The sequence below is a fragment of the Notechis scutatus genome, chromosome 2 (assembly GCF_049901735.1).
Source record: "Notechis scutatus isolate UNSWTSFEM ecotype Mainland chromosome 2, rNotScu1.2, whole genome shotgun sequence".
NCBI classification, from domain to species: domain Eukaryota; kingdom Metazoa; phylum Chordata; class Lepidosauria; order Squamata; family Elapidae; genus Notechis; species Notechis scutatus.
In genome coordinates this window covers 235390000-235405552 of record NC_142010.1, presented here as the reverse complement: position 1 = coordinate 235405552, position 15553 = coordinate 235390000, and the positions used below count along the sequence as shown (strand labels likewise).

Sequence of the window (15553 nt, the reverse complement as noted above, 5' to 3'; positions counted from 1 at the left end):
GATGGAGGCGGGCGGGTTGTGGGGGAAGGTTGTCCCTAATGCAGTCAATCAGTCAGGGGACCGAATTGTAAAGGGGGCTTTAAAAGCCCAGCCCGCGCGGCGTTCGGCTGGCGCGGCAGCGGCGGGTGCCTGGCTGCGGGCGGGTGGAGCGGGACTCTCTGGGTGCTGACATTTGCAGGCTGCCCTCCTGATTGGTCCCTTCGCTGAGCTGCTCACGGGTTCACTGAAGTGTTAAGCACCTCCCCGTCTCTCTAAAGGACATTATAATGCAAGAGACCCCCTTTTTAACCACACACCGAATTTTCTTTCATTTAGGCGATCTATATATAAATATATATCCATAAGCTGCGTTAGAGGAACTAGATCTATTTTAACTTGGCCCCCCTTTTTTTTCTCATAAAAAAAACCAACAACCAACCGCTAAAATTTGGGGGGGAACAGCTTTCGCCCTGGAGCGGTGCGCGATGCTCTCACACGCCGACCTCCTGGACGCCCGGCTCGGTGAGTTGCCCCCAAGCTTCTTTCCCCCCTTTCCCCTGCTCCCTCTCCTCCTCCTCGCCAGCAGCCCAGGAAGAAACCGAGAGCAGGAAATTGACAATTTGTGCCTGATTTTACCTTAATGCGATCTAAATGGGCTAATTTCTTTAAAAGTAATTGTACTGTATTAAAGTTTAATTTGATTTAACGTCGCCTCTTTTGAAAAAAAAAAAAAAACAACAACAACTATGGAATATGTAGATCTAAAAGCACAATTGGGGGCCATTTCGCTTGGAGTTTTGCCCCCTCTTCCTCCCCCTCCTCCTCCTCTTCTTCCTCCTTCTGGTCTTCGCCTTGGTTGTTTCCTTCCTTTCTTTCTTATTTTCTTTACCTTAAGTTCTTGTTAAAGAATTGAAGGCATAGATTGGTTGATAATTTCAGGCGTTTGTTGGGGGTTTGGACGACTGGATGTTGTTGAGCCAAAGGAACTTCTTTCTCGCTCGGGCGGGAAAGGGGCGGCCAGGGCCCCCATCCGGGGCTCCTATTTAAGCGGGATGGTACTCGAGCAATTTGGCGGCTGCCTTCCTCCGGCGTGCCCGGGGCTGGATCCCCCCTGGCTCCGGCGCTCGGGGAAGGTTGCCGCCTTGCCCGCCTTTTGAGTGGATCCGGCGCTGAAGCGTGGTGGGCCGCTGCTTTGCCTCCGCAGGAATGAAAGACGCCGCCGAGCTGTTGGGCCACCGGGAGGCCGTGAAGTGCCGCTTGGGCGTCGGAGGCTCGGAGCCCGGAGGCCACCCGGGAGACCTGGCGCCCAACTCGGACGCGGTGGAAGGGGCCACGCTGCTACCCGGAGAGGACATCACCACGGTGGGTTCGACGCCGAGCGCGCTGGCCGTGAGCGCCAAAGACCCCGACAAGCAGCCCGGGCCGCCGCAGAACCCCAGCCAGGCCGGAGCGCAGCAGGGCCAGCAAAAGCAGAAACGGCACCGGACGCGCTTTACCCCGGCTCAGCTCAACGAGCTGGAGCGCAGCTTCGCCAAGACCCACTACCCGGACATCTTCATGCGAGAGGAGCTGGCTCTGCGCATCGGCCTCACCGAGTCGCGAGTCCAGGTATGCGGGCTAAGCCACGGCAAGCCGGCCCTCGGCCTCCTTCGGCCTTGGCGAGGGACAGAGCAGCGCTTCCCCGCCGCCCCCCCCCCCACTTCCCGGGCGCCTAGGGCCTCGGGCCCTGCCAGGCCAAGGCTGGTCCTCCTCCTCCTCCTCCTCCTCCTCCTCCTCCTCCTCCTGCCTAGATCCCGGCCTGAGCAATCGGGCGGAGAACAGGGCGAGCCAGGAAGGCGAGCCAAGCAAAGGCTACATAACCATCCCGACTCTTGAACCCCGGGCGAGGCAACCATTCAGGTTGTCGTGGCCCTTCCGGTTGGGGGTCTAAAGTTTGCTTGAAGTGAAAGGATAAAAAGGCATCACAGGAACAAAGGCTTTTGCTTTCAAGAGCTGAATATTAATAATAATAATAATAATAATAATAATAATAATAATAATAATAATAATAATAATAATAATAATAATAATAATAATAAATAATTAATAATAATAATAATAATAATAATAATAAACAACTTTCTCCCATTTTGCTCCCAGCGAAAGGTTGAGCGGCATTGTAGATTTTTAGCGATGGTTTTATTTTGAACAACCTGCACATTTAGTTGCTGCACTGCAACCCTAGGAAATTGTTTCTGGTGCAAGGGACTGGCAACTCCTTTCCTAGATACCTTACTTAATTTAACTAGCACCAATTTCAGAGGGACAGGTCTCTGTTACTCAGAGTCTCTGTTACTCACTCTTTGTGAAAGAAAGCTTAGACGATTTTATGTATTCAGAGAATCTGTCGATCGACCCAAACTTTTTATTTGTGAACATGATAAATATATTTGAGAAATGATCATTCATTTGTAGAACGTTGATTAAATTTGGTACATAGAAATAAATTTGTATTCACCTTAGCCCTGATAATCAAGTGGATATTATTATTTTAATTGTTCTAATTCTGATATCAAAAGATTTGAACTGGATTTAACGGGAGTAATTTTAAAGCAACTGCGCTGTCCTTAGTCCTGAACTTTTCTTTCCCTGATTATTTTGATCTTGGGTTATACACTACTTACCGTAAATATTTTGAAATCTATTTTTAGTTAGAGCTTTAAAAAATTCCATCAAAAGTTCATGTTTTAAGCTTATTAAATGTGATTGGATCCAATAGAAATAATCTTGGCTTGACATTAAAAGGATGATGAGAATTAAAAAGCTGCCAGATTTATTTCCAAACAAATTCTGATATAATTGGAGTATTGTCTGACTTTGCAGAGCAGATCTAATTAATTCATTGGCAACTGGAGAATGCCAGGGGAAATTCAATAGAATTTTAAAACTTGAATGTAGAAATCCTTAAGATTTTAAAATATATCTTTTCTAGACTGTCTGTTATCACCCATCTATTTATTTTAAACACTTCCAGAAAAAATAATAAACATACTTAAAGGGGAGATATCTGCAAAATAGGCCTATATTGTACAAAAATAAAAAGTGTCCAATGGTATGTTTTAATGAATAAAAATTAAGACATTTTAAGAAGGAAAATATTTATTTTTCACAAGTAATAAGATTTAGTTAGAATATACACAACAGACATTACTGTGAATTATATCTCAAAAAAGGTTTCAGCTAAAATAAGGATATAATAATAATTTAGTTGGTGAATAATAATAATAATTTAGTTGGTGAATTTAAAAAAAAACACAAGGTCAAGTAAATTTCACTGGATTTTGCCAAAGATTAATCATAGCAGTTTTACTACCAAAAACTTGATTTTTAAAAAAGCCAAAATGCAAATATATGACGGAAATGGTGGTTATTCATGTATTTTTCCCTCAACCAATACATTCCACAGAATGTTATTATTTATATACCACTACAAATGTTTACTAAAAAAGGCAAACACACATATTTTAAACTAAATTAATTTAGTTTTATTTTCATGACCTGAAAACATATATTGACTTTGATTTACAGTCATATAGTAATATCCATGCCCTTAAAGCATCTTAATCTGGCTCTTTGTAACTACCCCAATTATTAGTTTAAAAATACAATTAAAATCTAGGGATTTTTAAAATTTGAAAATATCTAACAATTGCTGTTCTCTAGTTACATCTTGCCTAAAGTCAATTTTCATAGACGTCAAGACTTTCTTATAAGCAAGCACAATTACATCAGTTGGATTTATCTCTCAGTGAACTGCAAGCTAGGAAAAAATCTTAATAACCACTACATAATCCTACAGTCTTCTAATGGCTTCAAGCAGCTGAATAGAAACAGTTTAATCGAGTGGCAATTTAAATATTCTTTACAATAATGTTCTGCAGTTTAAAAAGTAATCAAATCAACATAACCTTCTTAATTAACACTTCAGAATGATTAACACTATGTAAGCTTGTGCAAAAAAATAAATTATGGGAAATGTATTTACTTCCCAGTTCATTGTATTCTTGCTACTTGACGAAATGGAAGAGTAATGTCTGAGTTTATGGTCTCACACCACCTTTTCAGTGCGTGGGGACTTCTATACACATATCCAAAATGCTTCACACGCCCGCTTTTACTGCAGCAGCCCTGGATGTACCCTTACATGCAAGAATAAATTATATCTTTTCTATTTTCTGGTCTACATTTTAAAAAGCTATTTCTGCTTGTCAAGGCAGAAGCTTATTCTCCTTTATGTTGCTGCTGTACTATTCCCCCTACCCCCCCCCCCCATCTTCCCAGGCTGGGTGTAATAGTAATAAAACCATTCTTTTTATAGCATGCCATTATTAGAAACCAATTTCAGAATTATTTATAACCCAGGATGGCTTATTAAGCAGCAATGTGAGAATAATGCAAATGACAGCGATCCAATGCAATATAATAAGCATAATCATTAGTCACTCGTGCTGATTAATTAACTTTCAATATTTTATTTACATAAAAAGCAAATCAGTGAAATAACTGCTGCTGAGCCCAGGCTTGCCTTTCAATATTTTACACCAACCTAAAAATAATGTGCAAGGACTCCATTGACCGTGTCCCTCTGCGCTGCCCATGTCACCTGCCACATCTTAATAGGGGACAAGCTGAGAGTATTTTCTAGTTTTCTAATGGAATGAGAAATTGCATTTTCTTCCTCTCCCAGCAACTATTAAAGCGTAATGAATTCGGCCTAGAGTTCACGGCTGGCTGATCGAAATGAACCTGAAATCTGAGCTTTAATGCAGCTCTCCAGATTTCCTACCAAATCTTCCCATTAATCATCTGATGGATTCCAGTGAGATCTTCATAAGGCTTTGGGAGAAGATAGAGAGGGGAATAAAAAGAGGAAGGAAGGAAGGAAGGAAGGAAGGAAGGAAGGAAGGAAGGAAGGAAGGAAGGAAGGAAGGAAGGAAGGAAGGAAGGAAGGAAGGAAGGAAGGAAGGAAGGAAGGAAGGAAGGAAGGAAGATAATATCCCCTTGACTATTTCTCCCCTGTTTACAGCTGGGGGATTAACAGGGCTATATATCTCTAAATACATTTACAGTGTGTCTATATTACTGTAACTGCAGCTTATCATGAAAGTAGAGTTTGAAATAGCAAACTCCATTAGACCCTTAATACCATATTAATACCATTGGCTGATGCAGAAGCTGAGAGGTAATTGTTGGTATGCCAACCTCAAGGCAAAGTTGCCCAAATGCCTCTGGCTAATATATTTCCAGAGCCAAGCTGTCAAGTGTGCTTTTTCCAAGTATCCCTCTGGTTCTTGCTCCTGTTTAATCTGTCATGCACTGGTTTCCAAGTGGATACATCCACATTTTCAAAAGCATATGCACTGTTGCTCTGAAATGAGGTGATCGACTTGATGGAAATTCTTTTACAACCCCAGTAAACCATGACACATAAAATGATTTTGTGGCCACCATTTAACTAACCCTAAAACATAATTGAACAAAATTCTTTCCCCTCTGCTCCACATCTTCCCCTCCCTTCTTTCAATTATTATTCTTATAACATTTAGATACTTAACAGCTGTTCTTTCTTGCTAATGGGCCCAAGCACGTTTCACAGTCTAAATAAAAGGGATTGGAAAAATATGTCTCTACTTGGGACCCACACAACCCCAAAGTCAAGGCTCAGAAAGTGTCCTGGAGATTGTTTCAACAATGGTGTTGTTGAAAAAAGCAAAAAGCAACCTCATTTTCAAACAAGGTGGAAATTGTGGACAAATCTGTAGTCCATATTACTCTGAAATTAACAAATGTGCTCCCTAGGGAGTTATGGCATTCTTAATACATGAACACTAAGATTAAAAAGTGTTTTAACAATGTTAAAAAATTTGGAGAAAAAAAATGACAGAAACTGATTGGGAAACAACTAGTTTCTCCTTCTCTGGATAGTATTTTGATTATCTTTTAAACAAGTGGATTATTTATTTTATTTTTTATATTTTTGCCCAACCTTTATAAGTAACTCAAAGTGGCAAACATACATAATACCCCTTCCTCCTCTTATGGTATTTTCCTCATGACAACAACCTTGTGAGGCAGGTTGGGCTGTGAAAATGTTTGGTCCAACGTCACCTAGCTGACTTTCATACCTAAAACTAGACTAGAACTCAAGTGTTCCGGTTTTCAGATCAACATCTTAACCACTACACCAAACTGGCTCTGTGCTTGAGAATGCAAACCAAAATACGATACTTATACCACTTGCCAGTTGACAGCACCTCGGCTGATTAAAACAAACCATCTTCATATAAAGCAAGAACAGAAAATAGGAAAGGCCAACCCAATTGGCTAAACAATAATTAAGCCTGGTTAAACTTTAGCTGAGGAAGAAGACTAAAGGGCCAGCAACACATTCTTTTCAAATAGCAATTCATGACCAGGCCTTTACTTAAAAATGATAGTTGTATAGATAAATATTGTATTTGGGATATGAATTGAAATAAATACAAAACCTAAATAAGAGGACAGAAAGCTAACTGAAGGACACAGTCCTAAACAGGCCTATGTGTGAGTTAAATGGAGTTTGTTCAGCATTATATTTACAGCTATGTGGGAAAATCCTATTATACTTACTGTCATGCTTAAAATCATAGTGGTTGTTAGGTTTGAAGAGAAGTCACGCTTGTGTAATTTCCAAAAGCTTTTAAATCAGTACATATATTTAAGAGAGGATTTTTTAAAGAGTTCCTGTATTAAAAGGTTAAATAGAAGTGAAAAAAATAAGAAAGCATAGGTAAGGTCAATAGTAGCTGAAACTGATGAAAGCTTGGTTAACTGAAACATCAGTATGAATGCCTAAAACAAAATTCTGTACACTTGCTAGAGCAGTTCAGTTGAGGTAGCATTTTATTAGCATCTTGTAGCATTTGAGTTTAATCCCATTTCAAAATGAATACTGAACTGTTTCCATTGAAATATCTACATAATTGCTTTATTTTTACTTTGCTGAAATTTAGCAAAAAATAATAATTGCACACCTATTATACTGAAGCAATGGCTTTTCATTTCCAGTGTGGAAAGTATTTTTTAAATCATAAGTAGAAAATATGAGACCTGACATAAAACAATTATGTCCATTCTCATTATAAATTCATTTGGAATTTCTGGGAAAATGGGAACTATTGGACAATTAGTCTGGGATATCTTTCTTTTAAAACCAAATGCAATATTTGAACTGGTGTATAATTTATTAGATCTTAGTGGAACTCATTGTATACTGTTACACTGAGCCCTGAGACAGCTTTTTCAAATACTTACTAATTCATCTGGCTTTTATTTTCAAATGAATTATTTTAATTCTTGGGTCAGAGGAGTGTGCATTGAACCATATAACGTAATCTTCTTTGGGTTATGTATAAAAAAACTCACATACATGAATATATTTGGAAAAAAATAGGCTGAATCATACTGGGTAAATGCTTATCTGGTCTGGATTCTTCTTAAAACATTTTACCTGGCAGGGCTTATGAAAACAGTTTACTCCAGTAATCTGAACTGGTGGCAATTACCACACTAGTATTAGGCATATCACTGATTTAGAAATACCAGTAAGTATTCATAGATAATTACATACACCAAACATCAACAGTGAGTCTCAGTAAGTTGCTGCTCTAAGGATATTTGTACGCAACATGACACTGTGTTACTGAATCCAAGGTTGAACATAATGATTTTGCAACAATGGTTGTATGACTTCCATCCTTAAGTATTGAGAATTAAGGATATAAAGTCCAACACAGAAACAGATAAAATGAAGACTGCCATGTATTTTTCAACCTTGCTTTTGCTGTGGTTTGGAATATAAATCTCCACATCTTTAACATTATACCATTTCAGTATTAATATGTGTGTATGTGTGTGTGTGTGTGAGAGAGAGAGAGAGACAAAAGATTTATCAGGAATGTGCTACTAATTCTTGAACATGTAACAATAATGGAAAGGTAGAAGTGCTATTTGGATGTATTTATTGATTAATAGAAGCCAGTGCCAAAGATATCAAAATAAGGACTACCATATAAATTTAGACTTTCCTCTTTTTTCTAAAGTATAAAAATGCAACCCAAATTAGCATGACTCCCTCAATCATGTTGCATTATACCTATAGTCCAATGTGATGATGTATCTATGTTGATTATACTGTTTGGCTATTGTGTATTTCTGATACGTTGAAAATAATAGCTTCAGTGAAATGAAGTCCAATACTCAGCAGTGAAGTATAGCACTTATCAATAAACTATAATCTTGCACCAGGTAGTTTAGTCAGAATTCTAAAACTTCATTAGATTTAAATGCAAGGATTTTACTATTAAGTAAAGTGGAGATAAGTGCAATGATACTTATTTAAAAATATTTATTTTTACATCAGTGCTAGTAATGTGCTTGGGCAGAAAATAACAATTGGATCTGTTAATGGAATGTTAGTGCCTATAAGCAATTTAAATCCAACCCTACATTTTAGTTTCCCTTTTTCCCCTCTATTTGCTCACTAGCATCTCCTGAATGTAACAAAAGTTCTCAATATTTAAGTAAATAAAAGTAACAACTACAGTAGAGCAAAATTAACCTAACAAAAATCATCTAAATGTTTATTAAATACAACGTATATTAGTAAGGTAATTGTGATGCTTGAGACAAATATTGCGTTTCACTACAGAACAGAAACTAAGCATTGCATATTTACAATACAAGTTCAGTTTTGTTCTGTCCCTCGGACCATCTGTGTTCCGAACTGGCAGATGCCCCTTATTGAAAAGAGATTCTTCCTTTTTCTACCAAAATCCCAATGGAAATGCAATAGCCGCCCTTCACTATATATTCCTTTGTTTGTTAATTGAGTAACCATTCCCTGCTTCAGATGAAGTAGGAGAAAGCTCGCTTTCGCACAGAGGTTTCCACAGGATAGCCCTCCTCTGTGTCTTCGGCTGCTCAGGCCTTCCCGGGAGCGGGTGGACTTGGGGGGGGCACGCCCTTGCGGCTTCGCCCGATGACAGCGCGGTCCTCCGTCGGCCTAACCCGGCCTTCTTTTCTCTTTCATGGGTCCTCTCTACTCCTTTCCTTCTTCGGCGGCGACGGCTGATCCGAGCAGGTCTGGTTCCAGAACCGACGGGCCAAGTGGAAGAAGCGCAAGAAGACCACCAACGTGTTCCGCGCCCCCGGCACGCTGCTGCCCACGCCCGGCCTGCCCCAGTTCCCTTCCGCTGCCGCCGCCGCCGCGGCAGCCATGGGCGACAGCTTGTGTTCCTTCCACGCCAACGACACGCGCTGGGCCGCGGCCGCCATGCCGGGGGTGTCGCAGCTGCCCCTGCCACCGGCCCTGGGCAGGCAGCAGGCCATGGCGCAGTCCCTGTCGCAGTGCAGCCTGGCGGCGGGCCCCCCACCCAACTCCATGGGCTTGTCCAACAGCCTGGCGGGCTCCAACGGCGCCGGCCTGCAGTCGCACCTCTACCAGCCCGCTTTCCCTGGCATGGTGCCCGCTTCCCTGCCAGGCCCCAGCAACGTGACGGGCTCGCCGCAGCTCTGCAGCTCCCCGGACAGCAGCGACGTGTGGCGGGGCACGAGCATCGCCTCCCTCCGCCGGAAAGCGCTGGAGCACACAGTCTCCATGAGTTTCACCTAATGGCGCCCCCCCACCGCCTTCCCAGCCAGCAGCCTCTCCCAGCCGCGCCTCCCGTTTTCCCGCCTTTTCTTCGCCTCCGCCCGGCCTCCCTGCTCTGACCCGAGCGGATCGCCTCGTTCCCGCCATTCCGCCCCCCTTTTTTTACCTAAAAGGGGAGGGGGAGCCACTCACTTACCAGGGAGCCGACTCAGGATCTGAAACCAATGGGCTAGTTTTGTGGGGGAGAGAAAGACGCAAGTAAGCGCGCACACACACGCGATCTCCGGCGAACAACCCGGGCAAGTTCGAGCTACAAGGGCGGAGACGGAGCCAGCGCGTGTCTTAATTAAGATTTAAGAATTACCAATCCTTAGGACTCAGCGGACCTCGCTTAAGTTCTGTCGAAGTTCCTCCCCGATCTACTCCGTCCGCACCCAGATCCACACGAATGGAGATATGTGTGTGTGTATACACTATGTATGTATGTATGTATTATATATGTATGTGTATATATATGTATGTGTATATATATATGTATATGTATGTATACATGTATACATACATACATACATATATACATATGTATACACACGTATGCATGCGTGTGCGTGTCTGTATACATACATACATACACATACAATAGCCACGTTTGTTGCAGGGGTTTTGATAGCAGGTTTTTTGAACCGCCGAGCTCGTCCTTCGGGCGGGCGCGGTGGCGGCGGCGGCGAAAACGGGCGACGACGCGAATCGTCCAGGGAAAACAGCCCATTTGATAACACTTTTTAAGCAACGGGAGTCGAATTCAGATAAAAAAAAATTAAGGCGACACAGAAACCTCCGCCCCTTCCTTTCCCGACCCTCCCACTTTGATGGGTTGTTTAATTTCTAGGGCGACCCCGTTTCAGCTTTGGCGCCCCTCATTTTTTTCGCTTTGTTTCGGCCGCAGCCCCGCGCCCTCTCGGAGCAGCGGGAAAGCGACGCCTGGCTATTGTGGCCCTGAGGGACCTCCAATCTGACGAAGACTTTGTACAGATAAAGCAAGCCGCTATTTCTCCCCCTTTTCTGCATGTGCTGGTCCAAATCCAGAGAACAGAAGCTGTTTCGAAGAATGAACCCACGGTGAAATAGGATGTTTTGTGTAGATAAAGCATTCTTGTTACATACTGGTCGATTTGTGATATGTTTTAAAAAAAATACTGTCTGTGCTTATTTATTATGGAATTTTGGGTTTCTTAATAAATGTTTGAGCCTATTACAAACCTATGATTTGACTTTTCCCAGAGAGTTGGCACCGCATTAATGTAAATGGATAAATTTGCTAAGCGCGTAGTGGGGAACGACGGTTGTGAGATAAGAGGTATTTTAAAACGAGTGAGCAAATAATTCATTTCCCCTCCAATTTGGAATGGGGAGAGTTGTCACGTGTTTGGGAATAGTTCGCTGATTTTGCAACGAAGCTACAGCATTCCTTAATTACAATTTCAATAAACCGCTTGATCTCTTTGTGTCAAATGACTAATACAAGAAGCAAGGTTCTAATGGAAATATTAGCAGCAAGAAGTATCTGAATCTAAAACAAGCATTTGCTGGTAAGGATGCACATATAAGGGTCACAGTAAAAATGGCCAATACCCAAGTTCCTTTGTTCTGGTGGCGAAACATTTGCAACAAATAATATTTTTCTTGGTAAGTTCAGAGCAAAGCATTTGATCAGATCGAGCTACGATACAGGACACAAGGCATAACAATAGGAAAAAAAACCTTTTCAGATTTCTTAAAAAATAATATTGCTTGTGTGTATTTCATGTGGATTACAAAGTCTGTGAATGGCAAAAAGAGAGAAAAACAAGCCACCTTTTATGATTATATTGGTAATAAGATTAACATGGTAGGTTTAAATAATGCCCCATTGTTTTTTTTTAAAATCTTAAATTGACTAAAGATTGGTGAAATGAAATTAAATGTACTTGGTGAAAAAAGGAAGATACATTTGCCATACATTTTTTTTCCTGGCTCTGAAATTAGTGCCTGTTCTGGTTGCTGACACAGCAAAGAAGATGCTCACTTCCCTTCTTTGTGCTTTTGCAAAGTTGGTCTCGGAAAGGCCAAGTGAGGTTGCCAGGCACCAGGCAGAAAAGGACTCTGTCCTATTAATGGGTTGCGCTCACTTCGTTTATGTCTGCACATCAATTACACATTTCTTTAATTACACACTGGAGGATGCCATGTCCGGGACCCTTTCACAGGAGGGCATTGGTGGCTCCCACCGAGCATCACCCAGGACACACACACATGCACACACACAAATAATTTTGCTCCCCCCCCCAATATTTTAAGGAATCTTTAATTTAAATTTCTATTTATGATTAAATAATGCCTCTGAAAAAGACGTCTAATTAATGTGAGCTTTATGATACAGCATTTAAACAGCCAACACAAAGACTGAAACTATTTCAACATAAGCAATCATTCAAAAAATAAGTTCTAAAGACTCAAGCAAAAATATTGCCCTCATGGTACTTCTGATGACCCACTATTGCTTTGGAAAATGGCTACAGTACTCTTGAAGTTTTAATATGCTGTTTGTTAAACTGGGAACAGCACTTTATCCAAACAATGAGTTTAATGTTTTAATTATTTTAATTAAACATACAGCATCAGAGGAAATTTGGTCTTGGATACACATTTAGAAGGATGTTTTTTGTTTTGTTTTTTGAATTTTAAAATCACTTTTATGTTGTGCTGGGCCAGGATTCATTTACTGGTGTACTCTAATCTCTGTATTTTTCTATACTTCCCCTAGGAATCTCTGATGGATTCTAAATAATAGCATATATTTAAATATTAACCTTGAACACAATAGTGGTTTTGAAACATAATAAAGAGTTCTTATTTAACCAGGGGCCCGTTTGGTATTTCCCTATAAAGAGGCATCTTTCTAGCCTGCCTTTTGTCTCCTTAATTTAGATCATGGTATCCTTATTGTGTGCTTTATTCCATTTTTGTGTCTTTTACCTACTTTTAATGTATTTTTTTAAAATAAAAGAATCTCCCCCCTTCTTCAGATTTTGTTTGTGTGATGTTCTTGGATTAAAAAGGTCCTAATTCTGAGCAGTTCTTTTAACCCCTTTTGACACGTAGAAAATCTAGTTTATGACAATTAAAATGGCTATGAAGGCAGACTTAGGGCAGTCAAGGCTTTGGCATTGCTTCAACAGCAGCATCACCCCTTGATCTCACACCACTTATCCCAATAGGCAGCTGAGCTGGGGTTTTTCCCCCAATTCAGTTGTGAAGCAACTCAAATGGCAACACTTCTGTATTTTTCTTCCCTTGCAACTGTTAACTGCTGTAAGATTCCAGTATTCTCATGTTGTGCTTCAGATCAGTTTTGCCTACTGACTTATTTGTTTATTATTTTATTGTTTTGTTTCAACCTTCTACCACAAAAGAGTGCCCCCTCCCGGATTTCAATTGTGGGTTCCCTATAGGTCAACAGGAGGGGCTACGGCTGGTTCATCATGAGTTCTCACATTGGCATGGGTGAAGACAGTTGAGCATCATTATAAGATGAATTCAGAAGATTTGAGGAGCGACTGGTGACTCTGTGGAAAGGTCCATAATTAGGAAATTGCAGCAATGTCTAAAATTAAGCTAGGAGATCCCAAGCAAATTCTAACTTCTAACGGAAAGTACCTGCTAAGGCCTAAGGCAAATAACTGTTCTTTCAGTTTGTGAGCTTCCTAATGAGGCACAAGAAAACCTTGAATTATTCAACAAAGAGCTGTCTTCAGACACAGTTCTTTGATCAGGATTCTTACATAATGTATCTTTTAAATGAATGTACTGTTTTCATGTAGAAAATGCTTATGTGCATAATTACAATATTAAAGACGAGCACCCAAAAACGGATTGCATGAAATAAGTCTTCAGTCCCCAAACCCAAATTTGCAATGATATATCTTGTGTTATTAAATAATATTGATATAGCATTTTGAATGCCTTTTTTGCAAAGTCAGAAGAAACCCAACCGACAAGCTAGTTAGATTACAAGCATTGTTAAACTATAGGAAGAATTAAGCAATACTCCTAAGAGAATTCCACTGAAACATAATGAGACCCCGAGTTCTAGTCTTAACTGAAGTACAAACTCAGCTGGATGGACCTTGGACCAGTCTCCTGAGCCCTAGGAAGGAGACAATGAAAAATCATTTATGAAAAATCTTGCCACAAAAGATGCAGTGACTTGTCGAGACTATATCCAGGAGTCAAGATTGACTGGAAGGCACTTATTTATTTATTTAGCATATGAAAGGAACATCAGAGAAGAGAGGTAAAGATAGACACACACTATATGCACAATAATTGCCAACGTCCATAGCGTTCCTTAAACTACACGTGTTCCATGGGTGGTGCTAAATGGGTAACAACAATCAGATACAGCCAAACTGCCCTCTTGGGCCTCATGGCCATGACAAACAGAAGTATGTACCTCAAAAGGACTTAAATAAATAAATGGAATCATTATATAGTATTTAAGATGGAAAAGAATATTAAAATTGACCAGCTGGTATAAAGCAACCTTTCTCAATCTGGTCCCTCACAGAAATATTGAGATTAGAATTTCAAAACTCCTAACTTGCCTGATCGATAGCCTTCATGGCTGAGTATTTTGGCTGTTGTAGTCCCAGCATATTTGAAGGATATCAGATGGGAGGGAAAGGCTCTTTCAAAGTCTGGTGCTTTAACATACCCAAATATTTAATCCCACTGATGTCTACATGAATATGGACATCTGGATACATGAACATGGACTACAGTGTTCCTCATGTTAATTTAAAAATGCATGTAAATGTCATGACACATGTCTGTACATTCAGATAAAGTAGGATTGAAATAATTGTTACACTTGTCTGCATAAAACTGACTATATATCAATTCCTAAACATTCCAAAGAACTGAACCAAAGGCAATTATGTCCTGATGATATAGTTGTATTATTAAACCACATAATTATGTCAATATGGGAACATTATGGTTTTGTTTATCCATTGAAATTGTGGATAACAGAATAGCTTCACTGTTTGTATCTGCCAGTTTCTACTTTCTAAAATGTAGCAAAGGTTGTTTACAAATATGTTAATTTCAATATGATATAACTTTAAGTGCAACAGGTTTATGATGTAGCAATGAAGCAAAACAGAGTCTTCAAAACCTTTTTAAAACTCCCAATCACATGCTTTAAGACAGTAGGGTGAGAGGAGCACTTAAATTGGAGTGAGGTGAAAATTCTGAGCCAAAACTAGAACGCCTTTCACTAATGGAAAATTCTAAAGCGTTGTAAAAACATTTTCACTTAATTATCATCCTTCCCAAATATCCATCATATTATCAAGAGTTTAATGAAAAATGTTGTGCTGATTCTGAATGAAGTTTCTTGATTTCATGCAGACATTTGTTTCCATGGCAATAGATGTTTGTCTTAGATAAAGCTTTGGAAATTAGTGGAACCAGATGATCTAGGGCTCTATAGGGGAAATGCTTGCTTCTGTCTACCATAGGAAAAATGACACACTTAAATCAGGAATGTCGGAAGGATTTTTATTGTGCAAAGTGCCTTACAGACTCTACTTCATACACATCCACATTCACAACAACATTGTACATACCTGGATCCTTAATTTATGACTGAAGTAGATCATGGCTTGCTCAGGCCCTTTAATTAATAGCCAGAAACTTTCATGCTTAATCTTAACATGACTTTTTTTGTTATTAATAAGCCTATTATTAATAAGCACTCTGTGCTACTAAATAGGAGCCAAGAGTCACGTAATTCTGAAAAACTACTTTGTACAAGGCTACCACATTCACAGAGTCTGCCTTTAGCCACTTGTGGTGTTTTAA

The 15553-nt window shown here is 40.2% G+C and overlaps 1 protein-coding gene across 1 annotated transcript; it reads left to right on the top strand.

Moving 5' to 3' along the window:
• The first annotated feature begins 464 nt into the window (after positions 1-464).
• OTP (orthopedia homeobox) lies at positions 465-9670 on the top strand. The gene is made up of 3 exons (XM_026670477.2): positions 465-501; positions 1184-1587; positions 9140-9670. The coding sequence occupies exons 1-3, from the start codon at positions 465-467 to the stop codon at positions 9668-9670; spliced, it is 972 nt and encodes a 323-aa protein (XP_026526262.1).
• The last annotated feature ends 5883 nt before the right edge of the window (positions 9671-15553 follow it).